General features: G+C 41.8%; 1 protein-coding gene across 1 annotated transcript in view; it reads left to right on the forward strand.

Annotated features, from left to right (window-relative positions):
• Positions 1–30: 30 nt before the first annotated feature.
• Positions 31–21,798, forward strand: part of malsu1 (mitochondrial assembly of ribosomal large subunit 1) — a 39,595-nt gene continuing 17,827 nt past the window's right edge. Inside the window, exons 1-2 of the mRNA XM_059944928.1 lie at positions 31–376; positions 2,875–3,056. Of these exons, the coding sequence (XP_059800911.1) occupies positions 175–376; positions 2,875–3,056 (384 nt within the window). The 5' untranslated portion in view covers positions 31–174. The remainder of the gene's footprint in view (positions 377–2,874; positions 3,057–21,798) is intronic.

Below are 21,798 nucleotides of genomic sequence, written 5' to 3' on the forward strand. Positions count from 1 at the left end.
CGCCGGAACTGTTGTTGAGCCGATGTTTGCCCGGGAACGTGCACCGTACGGACTGTTCGGCCGTCTCTTCCCTCCGGTGCAGCCGAGGTTCGAGATGTGCGGCCGGTATCTGGGGTCCGGGGTGTGTGACGGTTGACAGGGACCTATTCTATGAAGGCTGGTGGTGTGTGAGCGATGAGGAAGGCAGCCGCTGACCTTGCAGCGCTGGCCGGCTGCCGTGTCCGGACCGTGCTCCGGGCCGCTCGGGAACCCGATCAGCGCCCTCTGCTCCGCTTCGGTCTCCGGGCTCAGGCGGCACCAGCTGACCGCACTCCTGCACTCAGGTCCCGGGGCTACAGCACCGAGCTCCCGGGAAGGAGCAGCACGGAGGAGGCAGGTAAATGGTGTGGGGCAGATCAGCGGGGTGATAACATCTTCATCCACGTCACGGGATGGTGGTGATTTAGTGCAGCATTTATAGACCTGGCCCACATTCCTGCATCTGCAGATTTTCTCTTGTGTGTGCCGCGTTGGTGGTGGTGAAATAAATCGGAAAAATTCCAGGGTTACTCTGCAATTCAGAAAGGCAGTGGTTAACCAAGGAGGGCATCAGTCCGTGCAGCTTTGGAGTTGTGATCTTGTCACAAGACAAGATAGTACAAAGTTAACATGGCTTCCTTCAGGGAAAATCCTGCCTGACGAACCTGTTGGAATTCTTTGAGGAGATTACAAGTGGGATAGATAAAGGGGATGCAGTGGATGTTATATATTTGGACTTTCAGAAGACCTTTGATAGGGTGCCACTCATGATGAGGCTGCTTACCAAGTTAAGAGCCCATGGCATTGCAGGAATGTTACTAGCATGGTTAGAGCATTGGCTGATTGGTAGGAGGCAGCGAGTGGGAATAAAAGGATCTTTTTCTGGTTGGCTGCCAGTGACTAGAGGTATTCCACAGGAGTTGGTGTTGGGACTACTTCTTTTTATGACAGACAGACGTACTTTATTGATCCCGAGGGAAATTGGGTTTCGTTACAGTCGCACAAACCAAGAATAGTGTAGAAATATAGCAATATAAAGCCATAAATAATTAAATAATAATAAGTAAATTATTCCAAGTGGAAATAAGTGTATATAATGCTGTATATAAATGATTTAGATAATGGAATAGATGACTTTGTTGCCAAGTTTGCAGATGATACGACGATTGGTGAAGGGGCAGGTAGTGTTGAGGAAACAGGTTGTATGCAGAAGGACTTAAGTTAGGAGAATGGGCAAGAGAGTGGGTAATAAAATACACTGCTGGAAGATGCATGGTCATACACTTTGATAGTAGAAATAAATGTACGGACTATTTACTAAACAGGGAGAAAATCCAAAAATCTGAGATGCAGAAGGACCTAGGAGTCCTTGTACAGAACACCCTGAAGATTAACTTGTAGGTTGAGTCAGTGGTGAGGAAGGCAAATGCCATTTAACATTCATTTCAAGAGGTCTGAAATACAAGAGCAAGGATGTGATGTTGAGGCTTTATAAGGCACTGGTGAGGCCTCACCTTGAGTATTGTGAACAGTTTTGGGCTCCTCATCTTAGAAAATAAGTGCTGGCATTGGAGAGGGTCCAGAGGAGGTTCACAAGGATGATTCCAGGAATGAAATTGTTATCATATGAGGGATGTTTGATTACTCTGGACCTGTACTTGCTGGAATTTAGAAGGATGAGGGGGGATCTCAATGAAACCTTTCTAGGGGAGTCCTAGACAGAGTAAATGTGGAAAGAATGTATCCCATGGTGGGAGAGTCTAGGACAAGAGGGCACAGACTCAGGATAGAGGGACACTCTTTCAAAACAGAGATGCGGAGAAACTTCTTTAGCCAAAAGGTGGTGAATTTGTTGCAGCTGTGGAGGCCAGGTTGTTGGTTGTATTTAAGGCAGAGATTGATAGATTCTTGATTGGACATGGCATCAAAGGTTACATGGAGAAGGCCAGGAACTGGGGTTGAGGAGGAGATAGGAAAGATCAGCCATGATTGAATGGTGGAGCAGAGCAGACTTGATGGGCCAGATGGCCTAATTCTCCTCCTATGTCTTATGGTCTAAAGACTTGTGTGAGGAAACGTGTTGAGGCTCAGATTGATAAGGGTTTGGATAAAAGCAGATAATACTGGAAGCACTTAACAGGCCAGGAAAATCAAAAGAAATGGAAGCATTTAATGTTCTTTGACTGAGGCACTGAGAAAGTATTTAAAAACAACTTAGCTTTCAGCAGCAGAGAAGTAGTGTAGGACCTGGGGAAGAAGTGTAATAGGTAAAAGAACAGGGATGTTTCTGATTGGGTGAGACCAAATGATTAAATGTAATTGGGAAAGGCAGCCAATGGTGGGAAAAGCAGTAGACTATGCAGAATTAGCTAAAGTTGTACAAAAACAGTTAATTCTTCAATTGCAGACATGGGTTAGGATGGGATTTGACATTGAAGATAATTGAAAGTGACCAAGCAATAGTATAGTTTTGTGAGGGAAATGAGAAAGGCTTGGTATGGGCTCGGATATGGATAAAGTGGAAGATGGCACATTTACCAAAAACATTACAAATTAATTGTCTTTGATGATTTAAAACATATGGGCCAAGAGTGCAGAGATTAGGTAGAAACAGATGATGAAATTGTGTGGAAGTAGGCAATGTGTGTGATGAAACCATGGGTTTAGAGGGTTTTTTTTTTGCATAACTTTTTTGGTCTGCAGGCTTACACTCTGCTGATTTACAGCAACTGTAAAGAGCCAAATGTGTTAGATCAACCATGGCAATTATTAGGGAATATATATTACGCTGAATTCTGCATAAATGGCCCTAAAATGGATAACGATAGACTAAATGTGTACTCTGATTTCCATCAGGTGCCATTTACCAGCCAGTGTTTAACATTGATGTTTTGGTGAGTTTGTTGCGCCAGGAAAATGCCAAAGATATATGTGTTATCAAATTGCCGATGGAATTGAAGTACGCTAATTATTTTATCATCGTGAGTGGAACATCGGCAAGGCATTTACAAGCGATGGCACAATATGCAATCAAAGTGGTAAGTGGTATGTTTTGGCTTTGCTGATATTTGAACTGCTATTTATTATACTTAAACCCTGATGAAATTTTTGCTGCTGCAAAATAACATATTTCATGTCACTTAACACAGTGATAATAAACCTGATTCCGATTCTATTTTATGAATAAGTTTGTGTTCTATAACGTGGATGGCACGGTAGTCTAGCAGTTAGCACATCACTTTACAGAGGCAGCAATGATTGATTGGGGGTCAATTTCTGCCGCTGCTTGTAAGTTCTCCCTGTGACAGCAAGCATTTCCCCTGGGACCTCGGGTTTCTTCCCACATTCCAAATATGTACAGTTTGGGTTAGCTAGTTGTGAGCATGCTATGTTGGCACAGAAACACATTTATGGGCTGCCCCGGCACAATCCTTGCTGAATTGAACAACATGTTTCACTGTATGCTCCGAAGTTAATCTTTAATCCTTTATGCACCCTGCAAGTTAATTTTGAAGACAGTATTAAAATTAATTTTTAAATAAACTATTTTACAAAGTGAACACAAGTGAATCTGCAGATGCTGGAAATAAATAAAAAACACGAAATGCTGGCAGAACTCAGCAGGCCAGACAGCATCTATGGGAGGAGGTAATAACAACGTTTCGGGCTGAAACCATTCATCAGGAGTGAAGTAACATGGGATGATAGAGGGGGGATAAGAAGTGGGGGGATTGACTTGTTCTTTTCTACAAACTGTACTGAAGAAATCGACAGAGGAATACTTTGGGACTCTTTTAAGGCTTTTATTCGTGGTCAAATTATCTCATATTCTGCTGGTAAAAGAAAACAAAGATATTTAGATATTGCTTTATTGGTGGATAAAATCAAGGAAATTGATAAGATTTATTCCGTGACTCCTACCAAAGAACTTTATAAGAAGAGCTTCAAATGGAACATAGTTTACTATTATCTTCTTCAATTGAAAATCAATTAATTAGGACCAGGGCTCAATTTTATATTCGTAGTGACCGTACTGGTAAACTGTTAGCTAATCAATTAAAGGCTATCTGGACTAAGCGACAAATTATTAAAATTCGCAAATCAGACAGTAATTTAACTACTGATCATAAAGAAATTAATAATACCTTTCAAGATTTTTATAAATCTTTATATCATTCAGAATTTGATGGTGACCAGTCCATGATAGATAATTTTTTTAACAATTTGAATATTCCTAAACTGACTGATGAAGACCATAGTCTGTTAGATGCTCCTATTTCTATGGTGGAAATAGGAGAGGCTATTTCATCAATGAACTCAGGGAAAGCTCCTGGTCCTGATGGTTATATAGTAGAATTTTTTAAAACTTTTTCTTCTTTGCTTTCTCCTTGGTTATGTGAAATTTTTAATGATGCGTTTGCTAAGAAGAGATTACCTCAATCTTTTTATGAAGCTAATATTTCTCTAATTCTTAAAAAAGATAAAGATCCTACTTTATGTACATCTTATCGCCCTATATCACTATTAAATGTAGATTCTAAGATTCTTACAAAAATTTTAGCTATTAGATTAGAAAAAGTACTATCTCAGATTATTTCAGAAGATCAAACTGGTTTTATGAGGAATCGGTATTCCTTTTTTAATGTTAGAAAATTGATTAATATAATTCATACTTCACCACCCACAATCCCAGAATGTGTTATTTCATTAGATGCTGAAAAAGCTTTTGATAGAGTTGAATGGATATATTTATTTAATACATTGAGAAATTTTAATTTTAGTCCTAACTTTATATCATGGATTAAATTAATATATCATAAACCTGTTGCTTCTGTTTTTACAAATAACTACAGATCCTCTTTTTTTCAATTATCTCGTGGTACGAGACAAGGCTGTCCCTTAAGTCCTTTATTATTTAATATTGCATTAGAACCTTTAGCTATTGCTATTCGTGAATCTCCTAATATTTTTGGTATTACCCGTAATGAGAAGTTATATAAATTATCTCTTTATGCTGATGATTTGCTGTTATATATTTCTGACCCTGATAGGTCTATTCCTGCTATTTTATCCTTGTTGGTTCAATTTGGTACTTTTTCTGGTTATAAACTAAATTTAGATAAGAGTGAATTATTTCCTTTAAATGCACAAACTTTATTGAGTGATAGGATACCATTTAAAGTTGTTACTGATAACTTTACCTATCTAGGTATAAAAATTACCAAGAAATATAAAGATTTATTTAGACTGAATTTTTTACCTATGCTTCATCAAATTCATCAACTTACTACAAGATGGTCTCCTTTGTTTTTATCAGTAATTGGTCGGATTAATGCTATTAAAATGATGATTTTACCGAAATTTTTATACTTATTTCAAGCCCTACCAGTTTTTATTCCTAAATCTTTTTTTGATAACATTGATTCAAAAATTTCCTCATTTGTGTGGCAAAATAAAAACCCTAGGTTAAGTAAAAAGCAATTATAAAAATCAAAAAAAGATGGTGGTTTAGCTTTACCTAATTTTAGATTTTATTATTGGGCAAATAATATTCGTAATTTATTGTATTGGAAACTAGATTTGGATTCACCACTGTGCCCACAGTGGGTAAATTTGGAATGTAATGGGTAAATTTGGAATGTAATGAGGTAAAGGGATATTCTCTATTCTCTGTTCTTGGTTCTTGTCTTCCTGCGGATTTAGTTAAATTTAATAAACAAATATTTAATCCTGTTATTAAACATACATTACGAATTTGGTTTCAATTTCGTAAGTTTTTTATTTTGAAAAACTTTGTTCTTGATAGCCCTATCTTATTTAATTTCTTTTTTAAACCCTCCTGGACAGATCAAGCTTTTAACATATGGAAAAGGAAAGGTATAAAATGTTTTCGTGATCTCTTTTTTGAAGATACTTTGATGTCATTTGATCAACTTTCCAATAAATTTGAATTACCTAAATCTAATTTTTACAGATATTTACAAATTAGAAATTTCTTACATAAAGTTTTACCATCTTTTCCTAATTCAACCTTGGTGGACATTACAGATTTGATCTTTACCTTAAATCCTTGTCAGAAGGGATTAGTAGCTTTTATTTATAATATGATTATGAAGATACAACCAGAAATATCAGTTAGAATTAAACAAGAATGGGAAAAAGAACTTCAATATAACATATCAACAGATAAATGGGAAAAAATTTTGCAAATGGTTAATTCTTCTTCTATATGTGCTAAACATGCTTTAATACAATTTAAAATTGTACATAGAGCTCATATGTCTAAAGATAAACTTGCTCGATTCTATTCTCATATTAACCCTCAATGTGACAGATGTCATTCAGAAGTGGCCTCATTGACCCATATGTTTTGGTCATGTCCCACTTTACATAATTATTGGAAGGACATATTTACTACTATTTCCTCAATTTGGAATATAGATTTACAACCTCATTTTATTACTGCAATTTTTGGCATACCAAATGAAGATGGTAATCAGTTTTCCCCTTCAATCAGACGAATGATTGCTTTTGTAACATTAATGGCCAGAAGATCTATATTACAAAATTGGAAAGAAGTAAATCCTCCTACCACATTTCAATGGCTTTCTCAAACTATTTCTTATCTGAGTTTGGAAAAAATTAGAAGCACTATTTTTGACTCATCAATTAAATTTGAAGAAACTTGGAGACCGTTTATTCGACATTTTCATATGAATTAATTTGGCCTTTTCCAGACCTTTCTGCTTATTCATGTTCAGGTATGGAGTTCCGGAGTTCTTTGACACTATCATATACTTGTAAACTGTTATTATTGCCCATGTTAGTTTAGTTTAGTGTTTTATTTTTTTTTAATATATATTTTTTTCACATATTTTTAATATTTTTTTTCTTTTTTAATGGTTATTTTTGTTTTTTTTTCATATAATCATGTGGACTTGATTGATTAAGGTATTTTCTTCTGTTGATGTTTAGTAGGATATTGTTATCTTATTATCAATGTGATTTCAAGTCTATTGTATTCATAATTTACTTATTACTATATTATTTTTTTTGTGTATATATGAAAATCAATAAAAAGATTGAAAAAGAAAGAAAAGAAGTGGGGGGAGGGATAAAGTAGAGAGCTGGGAAGTGATAGGCTGAAGGGAAATGGGCTAGGGAGAAGGTGGAGAATTATGGGAAATAAAAGAGAAAGAAAGGTAGGGCTGGGGGGAGAGATTACAGTGAGGGGGGAAAAAGAGAGAGAAAGAGAACCAGACTAAAATAATAGATAGGGATGGGGGTAAGTGTGGGGGGCAGGGGGACCAACGGAGGTCAGTGAGTTGGATGTTCATGCAGGCAGGAAGGAGGCTACCTAGGCGGGAGATAAGGTATTGCTCCATCGACCTGCGTGTGGCCTCATCTTGATGATAGAGGAGGCCATGGACAGACATGTCGAAATGGGAGTGGTCTGTGGAATTGAAGTGTGTGGCCACAGGGAAATCCCGCCACTGCTGGAGGACCGAGCGCCAGTGTTCGGCGAAACGGTCTCCCCAATGTATAAATGGCCACATCGGGAGCACCGGATACAGTATATCACCCCAGTTGACTCGCAGGTGAAGTGGTGCCTCACCTGAAAGGACTGTCTGGGTCCTGGGATGGTGGTGAGGGAAGAAGTGTGGGGGCAGGTATAGCAATTCTTCCGTCTGTAGGGATGAGTGCTTGGAGGGAGGTCCGTGGGAAGGGATGGGGGGGATGAATGGATAAGGGAGTCGCGTAGGGAGCGATTCCTGCAGAAAGCCGAGAGTGAGGGGAGGGGAAGATGTGGTTGCTGGTGGGATCACGTAGGAGGTGGTGGAAGTTAGAGGATTATGCGTTGGATCTGTAGGCTGGTAGGGTGATAGGTGAGGACCAGGGGGATTCTATCCCTGGTGGGCTGGCGGGAGGATGGGGTGAGGGCAGAGGTGTGTGAAATACGGGAGACGCAATGGAGGGCAGAGTTGATAGTGGACGAAGGGAAGCCCCTTTCTTTAAAAAAGGAAGACAACTCCTTTGTCCTAGAATGAAAGGCCTTATCCTGAGAGCAGAGGCGGAGGAATTGAGAGAAAGGGATAGCATTTTTTTAGGAGACAGGGTGGGAGGAGGAATAGTCTAGGTAGCTGTGGGAGTTAGTAGGTTTGTAGTAGACCTCGGTGGATAGGCTGTCTCCAGAGATAGAAACAGAAAGATCTAGAAAGGGGAGGGAGGTGTCGGAAATAGACCAGGTGAATTTGAGGGTGGGGTGAAAGTTTGAGGCGAAGTTAATGAAGTCGACGAGCTAAGCATGCGTGCAGGAAGCAGCACCGATGCAGTCGTCGATATAACGCAAGAAAAGAGGAGGACAGATACCGGTGTAGGCTTGGAACATAGATTGCTCCACATGGCCGACAAAAAGGCAGGCATAGCTAGAACCCATGCAGGTGCCCATGGTTACACCTTTAGTTTGGAGGAAGTGGAAGGAGCCAAAGGAGAAATTGTTAAGGGTGAGGACTAACTCTGTGAGGCGGAAAAGAGTGGTGGTAGAAGGTGACTGGTTGGGTCTGGAATCCAGGAAGAAACGGAAAGCTTGGAGACCTTTCTGGTGGGGGATGGAGGTATATAGGGACTGGACGTCCATGGTGAAAATGAGGCGGTGGGGGCCAGGGAACTTGAAATCTTTGAAGAGATGTAAAGCATGGGAAGTATCACGGACATAGGTGGGAAGGGATTGAGCAAGGGGAGATAAAACAGAGTCGAGAAACGCAGAAATGAGTTCAGTGGGGCAGGAGCAAGCAGAGACAATGGGTCTGCCTGGACAGACAGGTTTGTGAATCTTAGGTAGGAGGTAGAGATGGGAAGTGCGGGGTGTGGGAACTATAAGTTTGGTGGCCATGGATGGGAGATTTCCTGAGCTGATGAGATCAGAAATGGTTTGGGAGACAATGGACTGCTCTCAACGCATCTGCTCTCAGGATGAGGCCTTTCATTCTAGGACAAAGGAGATGTATTCCTTTTTTAAAGAAAGGGGCTTCCCTTCGTCCACTATCAACTCTGCCCTCCATCGCGTCTCCCGTATTTCACCCACCTCTGCCCTCACCCCATCCACCCGCCAGCCCCCTGGTCCTCACCTATCACCCTACCAGCCTACAGATCTAACGCATAATCCTCTGTAACTTCCGCCACCTCCTATGTGATCCCACCATCAACCACATCTTCCCCTCCCCCCCACTTGGCCTTCCGCAGGGATTCAGGGATTGCTCCCTACACGACTCCCTTGTCCATTCATCCCCCCCCCCCCCCCCATCCCTCCCCATGGACCTCCCTCCGGGCACTCATCCCTACAGACGGAAGAAGTGCTACACCTGCCCTCACACTTCTTCCCTCACCACCATCCCAGGCCCCAGACAGTCCTTTCAGGTGAGGCACCACTTCACCTGCGAGTCAACTGGGGTGGTATATTGTATCCGGTGCTCCCGATGTGGCCATTTATACATTGAGGAGACCCACCGCAGACTGGGAGACCTTTTTGCCAAACACCAGCGCTCGGTCCTCCAGCAGTGGCAGGATCTCCCTGTGGCCACACACTTCAATTCCACAGATCACTCCCACTCCGACATGTCTGTCCATGGCCTCCTCTACCGTCAAGATGAGGCTACACGCAGGTCGATGGAGCAATACCTTATCTCCTGCCTAGGTAGCCTCCTTTCTGCCGGCATGAACATCCAACTCACTGACCTCCGTTGATACCCCTGCCCCCCACACTTACTCCCATCCCTATCTATCATTTTAGTCTGGTTCTCTTTCTCTCTCTTTTTCCCCCCAGCCCTACCTTTCTCTTTTATTTCCCATAATTCTCCACCTTCTCCCTAGCCCATTTCCCTCCAGCCTATCACTTCCTAGCTCTCTACTTTATCCCTCCCCCCACTTCTTATCCCCCCTCGACCATCCCATGTTACTTCACTCCTGATGAAAGGGTTTTGGCCCAAAACGTCGTTATTACCTCCTCCCATAGATGCTGTCTGGCCTGCTGAGTTCTGCCAGCATTTTGTGTTTTTTTATTTTACGAAGTGTTTCACTTGCAGAAAATGCATTCTCTAACTTAAGTACTGTAAATTCCGGACTACAGAGCGCACCTGATTAAAAGCCGCGCGCTCTAATTTTAGAAAGAAAATCAATTTTGTACTTGTACAAGCCGCACCGGATTTTAAGTCGCAGGTGTCCCACGTTGTAATATGAGATATTTACACAGAAAGATATTACACATGAGGATTTTTTAACTTTTAATTAAATCCGTATGGTAACATAAATAAATACATATTGCAAATGCTTTTTTTCGAACAGTGCCTGTAACACAGCTACTTTTAAATATACATAAGTATCGGTAACACACAAATTACGTTGCGTATACTTTTTTAGTGAACAGTGCACGAACAACATTCCAATATCTCCTAACGACTGGTAAAAAAAATATATACTGCAGCCTACCAGGAAAAGTTATTGATCGCCTTCTTCATCTTCCTCCTGCGCACTAAAACCATCAAAGTCCTCTTCTTCAGTGTCTGAATTGAACAACCTCAGGATCTCATCACTCACTTCAGTCTCTTCGTTGTCGCTCTCACTTGAGCGCACGCGGTCCTCTTCATCACGCAGCAGTCCAGCCTTTCGAAACCCGTTGGTGATGGTGGATGTTGTGACAAGGCTCCATGCATTTAGGATCCACTGGCAGACTTGAGTTAACGATGCTCTTCGCACGCGGCCTGTTTTGGTAAAGGATTTCTCGCCGCTCGTCATCCAAGCCTCCCACTCAATGTGCAGCGCCACTTTAAATGCCCGGTTCACGCTGATGTCCAGTGGCTGCAAATACTTCGTGGTGCCCCCAGGAATCACAGCTGGAATTGAGTTTGTACTCTTGATGGCAGCTTTCACTGAATCTGTTATATGGGCCCTCATGCTGTCCGTAACGAGCAATGCATTTTTTTCTGTGAAAAAATCCCCCTGGTCGCTTGGCGTAGCACTCTCTCAGCCAATCCTTCATTAGACTCTCCATCATCCAACCTTTCTTATTGACTTTCACCATGATTTCTTTTGGGAATTTTTCCTTTGGCATTGTCAGCCGCTTAAAAATCACCATCAGTGGAAGCTTTAGTCCGGATGCTGTGCAGCTCAGAACACAAGTAAAATGCGTTCTCTCATGGCCACTTGTTTTCAGTGTGATGGATGAGTCACCTTTTTTTATTAACAGTCCGAGTGAGAGGCAGGTCAAACGTCAAAGGTACTTCATCCATATTTATGATATCATCTGGCCCGATGGAATTCTCCGCTATCTTTGTTTGAGTGAATGTGCGGAAGTTAGCAAGTTTTTCCTCGTGGTGCTGACACAGAGTCGTGCGTACCCTGACGGACAGGCCTTTTCGTCTCATAAATCTAAAACACCACGATGGCCCACCTCTAAAATCTTCGATTTTCATTTTGGTGGCGATTGCTTTAGCCTTCAGTCTGATCTGCACGGTGGAAACACCGCGGCCGCCTGCTCTCTGTGTGTTAACCCAGTCTTCAAGAAAGTTTTCAAGTTTGGGCCATCTGCTATGATTACCTCTGAAAGCTTTTGTCGTCTTTTTGCATTGACTCAGTTCTTCACGCTGGCGTCTCCACCGTCTCACCATCGATTCATTTATGCCAAGGTTATGTGCAGCAGCTCGATTTCCTTCTTCAACCGCCAGATTGATCGCCTTTAACTTAAAAGCTGCATCATATGCTTTTCTTCGAGTGTTTTCCATGTTGATGAGGGTGAGTACAAATGACTGATTTACAATAATTTAATTGTGAAAGTGCGCTTGATTTATCGTACAATTTCATTGGACCTCTGTGAACTACTCATCAATTTTATTGGTCTACTGTTACGAGGCAAAATGTTTTTGGTGGCATGAAAAAAAAACATGCATTAGCCGCACCGTAGTATAGGCCGCAGTGTTCAAAGCGTGGGAAAAAAGTAGCGGCTTATAGTCCAGAATTTACGGTAATTATTTATGTTAATAAAATAATTTATACTGACCAGAGAAAATATAACATATAACAATTACAGCATGGAAACAGGCCATCTCGGCCCTTCTAGTCCGTGCCGACGCTTAAACTCACCTAGTCCCACTGGCCCGCACTCATCCCATAACCCTCCATTCCTTTCCTGTCCATATACCTATCCAATTTTACTTTAAATGACAATACCGAACCTGCCCCTACCACTTCTACTGGAAGCTCATCCCACACAGTTACCACTCTCAAATTCCCCCTCATGTTACCCTTAAACTTTTGCCCCCTAACTCTCAAATCACGTCCTCTTGTTTGAATCTCCCCTACTCTCAATGGAAAAAGCTTATCCATGTCAACTTGATCTATCCCCCTCATTATTTTAAATACCTCTTATCAAGTCCCCCTCAACTTTCTATTCTCCAAAGAATAAAGACCTAACTTGTTCTGTCTTTCCCTGTAACTTAGGTGCCGAAACCCAGGTAACATTCTAGTAAATCTTCTCTGTACTCTCTCTATTTTGTTGATATCTTTCCTATAATTCGGTGACCAGAACTGTAACAAATTTGGCCTTACCAATGCCTTGTACAATTTTAACATTACATTCAAACTACTATACTCAATGCTCTGATTTATAAAGGCCAGCATACCAAAAGCTTTCTTCACCACCCTATCCACATGAGATTCCACCTTCAGGGAACTATGCACCATTATTCCTAGATCACTCTGTTCTACTGCATTCCTCAATGCCCTACCATTTACAATGTATGTCCTATTTTGATTAGTCTTAGCAAAATGTAGCACCTCACGCTTATCAGCATTAAACTCCATCTGCCATCGTTCAGCCCACTCTTCTAACTAGCCTAAATCTCGCTTTGCATACTTACTAATCCAATTTACCACCTCATCATCCAGATCATTAATGTATACGACAAACAATATTGGACCCAATACAGATCCCTGAGGCACCCCGCTAGTCACTGGCCTCCAACCTGACAAACAGTTATCCACCACTACTCTCTGGCATCTCTCATCTAGCCACCGTTGAATCAATTTTACTACTTCAATATTAATACCTAACAATTGAACCTTCCTAACTAACTAACCATCCTTGCGGAACCTTGTCAAAGGCCTTACTGAAGTCCTTACTGAAATCTTATAACCAGTACCCAAATTCCAGGGTTAGGTTAAATTAGGTTAGATTAAACATAGGTTAATTAAAATAGATGCTGTATGTGAGACAAACAATGCGTGCTATATGTTTGTGTTCTAGCAAGGGTACAATTTATTGTACATTGTTAATTGCTTTTAACAAGTTGTTGACCACTTGGAATGCTGTTAGATGGTGTAAATAGTTTGAGTGGTATCTGGCATAGAAACCTGAAGAGGATGTACCTGCTCTGCTGTCTGTTTCCTGTCAGCTTGTTAGGATTGCAGGTCTGGGTAGTACTTTGAAGAACTGTTGGGAAGTTACAGTGTCACTCTGGTGCACCTGACATGCACAAGATGTGCTGTTACAGATGCAGTTAAGTTTCTTGAGCACCAGTGGAATTACAGACAGTTCGTTGAGGAAGTAATTAATTCTGATGGAGACAGGGTAGTAGACAGTGTCTGTATAAATTTGACAAGGTATGTTAGTCCTTATGCACCAGCTGTTAGCCATACAGTCACCTGTCTTAACCTACTATTTCAACACTCATTGGCATGTAGCACACAAAATAATCCCAAAGTTACATTCTTGGAAATCCTGTTTACTAACCAACTACCCAACTTTCTAAATTCACTTGCAGGTCATTATCCTCCTTTCTATCTATGTTGTTGGTACCTCCTCCCTCCCCCTTCAAAATGTCTGTATCTGTCTGGGTATCAAAGTCCAAGGAAGATTAATGATCAAAGTAGATATGTCACCATGTACAACCCTGAAATTCATTTTCTTGTGGGCATATTCAATAAACCCATAATAGAATCAAGGAAATACCCGCACCAACTTGGGCATTCAACTACTGTGCTAAAGACAACGCTGTGCAAATACAAAAAGAAAGGAATAATAATAAATAAATAAGTAATAAATATTGAGATCATGAGATAAAAAGCAGGAAAATTGCAGAAGGAATTTAATACACACAACTGTGAGGTGTTGCACTTGAGAGGACAAACCAGGGTAGGTTTTACACAGTGAATGTTAGGGCAATGAAGAGTGCAGTAGAACAGAGGGATAGAACAGGTAGCGCTGATGAAGCAATGTGATTGTAGCAGGACGTAGACAAATTGGGAGAAAATTGGCAAAAAAGTGGTAGATAGAATACAGTGTTGGGAAATGTATGATAATGCATTTCGGAAAAAGGAACAATAGTGCAAACTATTATCTAAATGGGGAGAAGGTTCAAATATCAAAGATGCAGGGGAACTTGGCCCTCATGCAAGACTCCAAGAAGATTAATTCCCAGGTTGAGTCTGTTGGAAAGAAGGGAAATGTTGGCATTTATTTCAAGGAGAATAGAATATAAAAACAAGGAGATAATACTGAAGCTTTATAAGAAACTTGTCAGGCTGTAGTTGGAGTATTGCCACAGTTTTGGGCCCCTTATCTCAGAAACAGAGTCCATTGCAGAGAGCCCAGTGGGAGGTTCACGAGGAGGATTCTGGGAATGGTTATCATATGAGGAGCATTTGGCAGCTTTGGGTCTGTACTCAATGGAATTCAGAAAAATGCAGGGGGATCTCATTGAAACCTTCCGAATGTTGAAAGGACCAGAACTAGAGGGCACAGCCTCAAAGAGATAAGGAGGGAAAGTTAGTTAGAGAGTAGTGAATCTGTGGAATGCTCTGCTACAGCCTGCGGTGGAGGAAAAGTTCGTGGGTATATTTAAGGCAAAAGTGGATAGTTTCCTGATCGGTCAGGGCATCAAAGGATATGGCGGAAAGTCATGTGTATGGGGTTAAGTGGTGTCCAGATCAGCCATGATGGGATGGTGGAGCAGACTCGGCGGACTGAATGGCCTAATTCTGCTTCTGTCTTATGGTCTTATCATAGAACCATAGAACATTACAGCACAGTACAGGCCCTTCAGCCCTCCATGTTGTGCTGAACCATATAATCCTTAAAAAAAAGTACTAAGGAAGGAAAGGATGCTTGAAGTACAGGAGACCCCAGGGGATGTACCTCTCGTAAACAGGTTCACCCTCTTGGAAGCTGTCAGGACAGAAGATACTGCCAGTCTGAGAGGCGGACAGGTCTGTGAGCTGAAAATTGGTGCAGAAGCAGAGCCAAGGAGTCAGACATCAAGAAGAACCGTGGTAGTAGGGGACTCCATAGTAAGAGGTACGGAAAGGCGTTTCTGCGGCAACAGGCGAGATTTAAGGATGGTGTGTTGCCTCCCTGGTGCTAGGATCCAGGACATCACGGACCGATTGCAGGGAATCCTCAAGGGTGAAGGTGAACAGCTGGAAGTGGTAGTGCATGTGGCACAAATGACATTGGGAAGAAGAGGAAGGACATTCTGCAGTGGGACTTCAGAGAACTTGGCTAAAAAGCAGGACTTCCAGGGTGGTTATCTCTGGTTTGCTTCCAGTTCCTCGTGCTGGAGAGGGCAGGAACAGGGAGACAATGGATCTGAATGTGTGGCTGAAGAACTGGTGTAGGAAGCAAGGATTTACATTCTTGGACTACTGGGATCTGTTTTGGGGTAGGGATGAATTGTACAAAAGGGACGGGTTGCACCTTAATAGGCAGGGGACCAGCATTCTGGCAGACAGGTTTGCCACTGCAACATGGATGTGTTTAAACTAAGTAGTGGGGGGGGGGGGGGAAGGGGATGAACTGGAAATATAAGGATGGAGTTAAAGGGAAAGTGAAAATAAGAAAAGTTAAAAAGGACAACAGAATCAATGGAGTAGAAAGCTCAAGAAGACATCATAAAGAATGACCAAGTGAAATAGGAATTGATATGAAAGGAGAGGGGAGTAATGAATTAAAAGTATTATATATGAATGCACGAAATACAAGGAATAAAGTAGATGAGCTTGAGGCTCAGTTGGAAATTGGCAAGTACGATGTTGTGGGAATAACAGAGACATGACTTCAAGCGGACAGGGCCTGGGAAATGAATATTCAAGCATATACATCTTATCGAAAGGACAGACTGACTGGCAGAGGGGGTGGGGTGGCTCTGTTCGTGAGGAATGATATTCAGTCCCTTGCGAAGGGGGACATAGAAACAGGGGATGTAGAGTCAGTATGGATAGAACTGAGAAATTCTAAGGGTAGAAAGACCCTAATGGGAGTTAACTACAGGCCCCCAAACAGCAGTCTGGATGTAGGGTGTAAGCTGAATGAAGAGTTAAAATTGGCATGTCGCAAAGGTAAAGATACAGTTGTCATGGGGGATTTCAACATGCAGGTAGACTGGGAGAATCAGAATGGTACTGGACCCCAAGAAAGGGAGTTTGTGGAGTGCCTCCGAGATGGATTCTTAGAACAGCTTGTACTGGAACCTACCAAGGAGAAGGCAATCTAGATTTAGTGTTGTGCAATGAACCGGATTTGATCACGGACCTCGAGGTAAAGGAGCAATTAGGAGGTAGTGACCATGATATGATATATTTTAACCTACAATTTGAGAAGGAGAAGGGAAAATCGGATGTGTCATTATTAGTTGAACAAAGGGAACTATGGAGCTATGAGGGAGGAGCTGGCCAAAGTTCAATTGAACAATACCCTAGCAGGGAAGACAGTAGAACAACAATGGCAGGTATTTCTGGGAATAATGCAGAAGGTGCAGGATCGGTTCATTCCAAAGAGGAAGAAAGATCCTAAGGGGAGTAAGGGGTGGCTGTGGCTGACGAGGGAAGTAAAGGGCAGTATCAAAATAAAAGAGAAGTAGAACATAGCAAAGATGAGCGGGAAACCAGAGGACTGGGAAGCTTTTAACGAGCAACAGAAGATAACAAAAAAGGCAATATGCCAAGAAAAAATGAGGTACAAAGATAAACTAGCCAAGAATATAAAGGAGGATAGTAAAAACTTCTTTAGGTATGTGAATAACAAAAAAAGTAGTTAAGACCAAAATTGGGCCATTGAAGACAGAAACGGGTGAATTTATTATGGGGAACAAGGAAATGGCAGATGAGTTGAACAGGTACTTTGGATCTGTCTTCACTGGGGAAGACACAAACAATCTCCCAGATGTAATAGTGGCCAAAGGAACTAGGGTGATGGATGAACTGAAGGAAATTTATATTGGATAGACTGTTGAGTCTGAAGGCTGATAAGTCCCCGGGACCTGATGGTCTGCATCCCAGGGTACTTAAAGAGGTGGCTCTAGAAATCATGGATGCATTGGTAATCATTTTCCAATGTTCTGTAGATTCAGGAACAGTTCCTGCTGATTGGAAGGTGGCTAATGTTGTCCCACTTTTCAAGAAAGGAAGGAGAGAGAAAACAGGGAATTATAGACCGGTTAGCCTGACGTCAGTGGTGGGAAAGATGCTGCAGTCAATTATAAAAGAGGAAATTACAACACATTTGGATAGCAGTAGAAGGATCAGTCCGAGTCAGCATGGATTTATGAAGGGAAAATCATGCTTGACTAATCTTCTGGAGTTTTTTGAGGATGTAACTATGAAAATGGACAAGGGAGAGCCAGAGGATGTAGTGTACCTGGACTTCCAGAAAGCTTTTGATAAAGTCCCACATAGGAGATTAGTGGGCAAAATTAGGGCACATGGTATTGGGGGCAGAGTACTGACATGGATTGAAAATTGGCTGGCTGACAGGAAACAGAGTAGCGATTAACGGATCCCTTTCGGAATGGCAGGCTGTGACCAGTGGGGTACCGCAAGGTTCGGTGCTGGGACCGCAGCTGTTTACAATATACATGAATGATTTAGATGAAGGGATTAAGAGTAACATTAGCAAATTTACTGATGACACAAAGCTAGGTGGCAGTGTGAAATGTCAGGAGGATGTTATGAAAATGCAGGGTGACTTGGACCTGGCAAATGTATGGCAGATGCAGTTTAATGTGGATAAATGTGAGGTTATCCACTTTGGTGGCAAGAACAGGAAGGCAGATTACTATCTAAATGGAGTCAAGTTAGAAAAAGGGGAAGTACAACAAGACCTAGGTGCTCTTGTACATCAGTCAATGAAAGCAAGCATGCAGGTACAGCAGGCAGTGAAGAAAGCTAATGGCATGCTGGACTTTATAACAAGAGGAATTGAGTATAGGAGTAAAGAGGTCCTTCTGCAGCTGTACAGGACCCTGGTGAGACCCCACCTGGAGTATTGTGTGCAGTTTTGGTCTCCAAATTTGAGGAAGGACATTCTTGCTATTGAGGGAGTGCAGTGTAGGTTCACAAGGTTAATTCCCGGAATGGTGGGACTGTCATATGTTGAAAGATTAGAGCGACTGGGCTTGTATACACTGGAATTTAGAAGGATGAGAGGGGATCTGATTGAAACATATAAGATTATTAAGAGATTGGACACGCTAGAGGCAGAAAGCATGTTCTTCCTGGTGAGTCCAGAACTAGAGGCCACAGTTTAAGAATAAGGGGTAGGCCATTTAGAACAGAGATGCGGAAAATCTTTTTCACCCAGAGTGGTGGATATGTGGAATGCTCTGCCCCAGCAGGCAGTGGAAGCCAAGTCTCTGGATACATTCAAGAGAGAATTAGATAGAGCTCTTATAGATAGCGGGGTCAAGGGATATGGGGAGAGGGCAGGAATGGGGTACTGATTGTGTATGTTCAGCCATGATCACAGTGAATGGTGGTGCTGGCTAGAAGGGCCGAATGGCCTACTCCTGCACCTACTGTCTATTGTCTAAACCCACTCTACCCCACAACCCTCTATTTTTCTTTCATCCATGTGCCTTTCCAAGAGGCTTTTAAATACCCCTAATGTTTTAGCCTCCACCACCATCCCTGGCAAGTCATTCCAGGTACTCACAACCCTCTGTGTAAAAAAACTTACCCCTGATGTCTCCCCTAAACTTCCCTCCCTTAATTTTGTACATATGCCCTCTGGTGTTAGCTATTGGTGCCCTGGGAAACAGGTACTGACTATCCACCCTAACTATGCCTCTCATAATCTTGTAGACCTCTATCAAGTCCCCTCTCATTCTTCTATGCTTCAAAGAGAAAAGTCCCAGCTCTGCTAACCTTGCTTCATATAATTTGTTCTCCAAACTAGGCAACATCCTGGTAAATCTCCTCTGCACCCTCTCCATAGCTTCCACATCCTTTCTATAATGAGGTGACCAGAATTGAACACAATACCCTAAATGCAGAATCACCAGAGATTTGTAGAGTTGCAACATGACCTCTTTACTCTTGAACTCAATCCCCCTGTTAATGAAGCCTAGCATCCCATAGGCCTTCTTAACTACCCTATCAACCTGCGCAGTGACCTTGAGGGATGTATGGATTTGAACCCCAAGGTCCCTTTATTCATCCACACTCTTAAGTAACTGACCATTAATCCTGTACTCAGTCTTCTGGTTTGTCCTTCCAAAGTGCATCACCTCACACTTACCTGGATTGAACTCCATCAGCCATTTTTCTGCCCAACTCTGCAGCCTATCTATATCCTCTTTTAACCTTTGACAACCTGCAGGTCCATCCACAAGTCCTCCAATCTTTGTGTCATCTGCAAACTTATTCACCCATCCTTCTGCCTCTACATCCAGGTCATTTATAAAAATCACAAATAACGGGTCCCAGGACAGATCCCTGCAGCACTCCAGGTAGAATACTTTCACCAACTTCCAGGCAGAATACTTTCTTCCACAACTACTCTCTGCTTTCTTCCTTTAAGCCAATTTTTTATCCAAACAGCCAAGGTTCCACTTATTCCATGCCTCATGAATTTCTGGATGAGTCTCTCGTGAGGGACCTTGTCAAATGCCTTGCTAAAGTCCATGTAGACCACATCCACTGCCCTACCCTCATCAATTTCTTTTGTTATCTCTTCAAAAAACTCAATCAGGCTCGTGAGGCACGATCTTCCCTTCACAAAGCCATGTTGACTATCCATGAGTAGACTGTATTTCTCCAAATGCTCAGAGATCCTATCCTTAAGAATCCTTTCCGGTAGTTTGCAGATTACCGACGTAAGACTCATCGATTGGTCTATAGTTCCCAGGTTTCTCCATATTACCTTTTTTAAACAAGGGAACTACATTTGCCATTCTCCAGTCCTCCAGCACTTCCCCTGTAGCCAAAGAGGATTCAAAGATCATGGCTAATGCTCCTGTGATCTCTTCTCTCAATTCCCACAACAACCTGGGGTGTATCATATCCGGCCCTGGGGATTTATCAATCTTGATGTTTTTAAGAAGATCCAGCACTTCTTCCGTAATCGCCACATTGTCCAGCACACAGGCCTGCTCTATTTTGACATCACACTGATCAAGATCCTTTTCATTTGTTAATACTGAAGCAAAGTATTCATTTAGGACCTCTCCAACCTCCTCCACCTCCAAGCACATGTTGCCCTCTTTATCCTTTAGCGGTCCCACCTTCATTCTCATCATCCTCCTATTCTTCACAGACACATAGAACGCCTTGGGGTTCTCCTTAATCCTACATGCCTTCTCATGCCCCCTTCAAGCTCTCCTAAGTCCTTTCTTTAGCTCCTTCCTGGCTACCCTATATTTCTCATGAGCCCCTCCTACTTCCTGCTTCTTGTATCTAACATATGCTTCCTTATTCCTCTTGATGAGTTGCCTCATGGGATGTCACGTGATGATGTCGGGTCAAGACGTTGGGAATCCAGCTCCCTCGTAAAAAGTAATGAAATAGGGTTTAAATGAAGAAGAGTTAACAAATATCTATTAGAAACTATTTATAAGTAACTCAGGATTATCTTTTGATATGGCTCCTAAACTGAAACAGAAGAAAGCTACTACTTCGAAGACTGCGCAAATCGGCAGGGAAAAAGGCCTAACCGTCTCGGTGAAGCCTTGGACTCAAGTTGGATCTCCTCCTGGCGAAGTGCATGGCACTTCTGATGATGCAGGAAAGGAAGTTGCAGCAATGTCGGCGGTCTCTAAGAAGAAACAGCAAGAACAACGCATGTGCGAAAGTATTCATGAACAGATATTAACAAAACTACAAATCCCAACTGCGGCTGGAAGTGAAATTGGAAGTGGATCAGAAGTAGAAATAGACTCTTTGGGAAATTCAGAGGAAGAAGAAGAGGAAAAGAAGGAAGAGATTAAAGGAGACATAAAAGATATCCTGATATATATGACAAATGAATTAAAAGCTGTAAGAACAGATATAAGAAGGATGAAGAATACACTTGATAATGTGGTGGAAAAACAAAAGAAGATGGATAATAAAGTTAAAGAGATGGAAGTAAAAGTGGAAGAAAACACTGAAAGAATAGACAAGATAGAAGAGAATAATCTTGACTGGACAATAGAAAGAAAACAGATGTTGGAAAAAAATTAAGTTTTAATGTTAATGGATGCGCTTGAGAACTCTAGTAACAATATTAAAATTGTTGGTCTTATGGAAGGTACAGAGGGAGAAAATCCAATAAATTTCTTTTAAGAATGGATTCTGAAAATTTTGGAAATGAAAGAAATAAGTCAAGTAATTGAAATTGAAAGAGCACACAGAGCTTTAAGACCAAGATCTCAACAAGATCAAAATCCAAGATCAATTTTGATAAAATGCTTAAGGTACCAAGATAAAGAAATGATCTTGAAGGCAGCTACTCAAGGTGCTAAAAAGAGAAATGGGCCA

This window comes from Hypanus sabinus, chromosome 20 (genome assembly GCF_030144855.1).
Source record: "Hypanus sabinus isolate sHypSab1 chromosome 20, sHypSab1.hap1, whole genome shotgun sequence".
NCBI classification, from domain to species: Eukaryota; Metazoa; Chordata; class Chondrichthyes; order Myliobatiformes; family Dasyatidae; genus Hypanus; species Hypanus sabinus.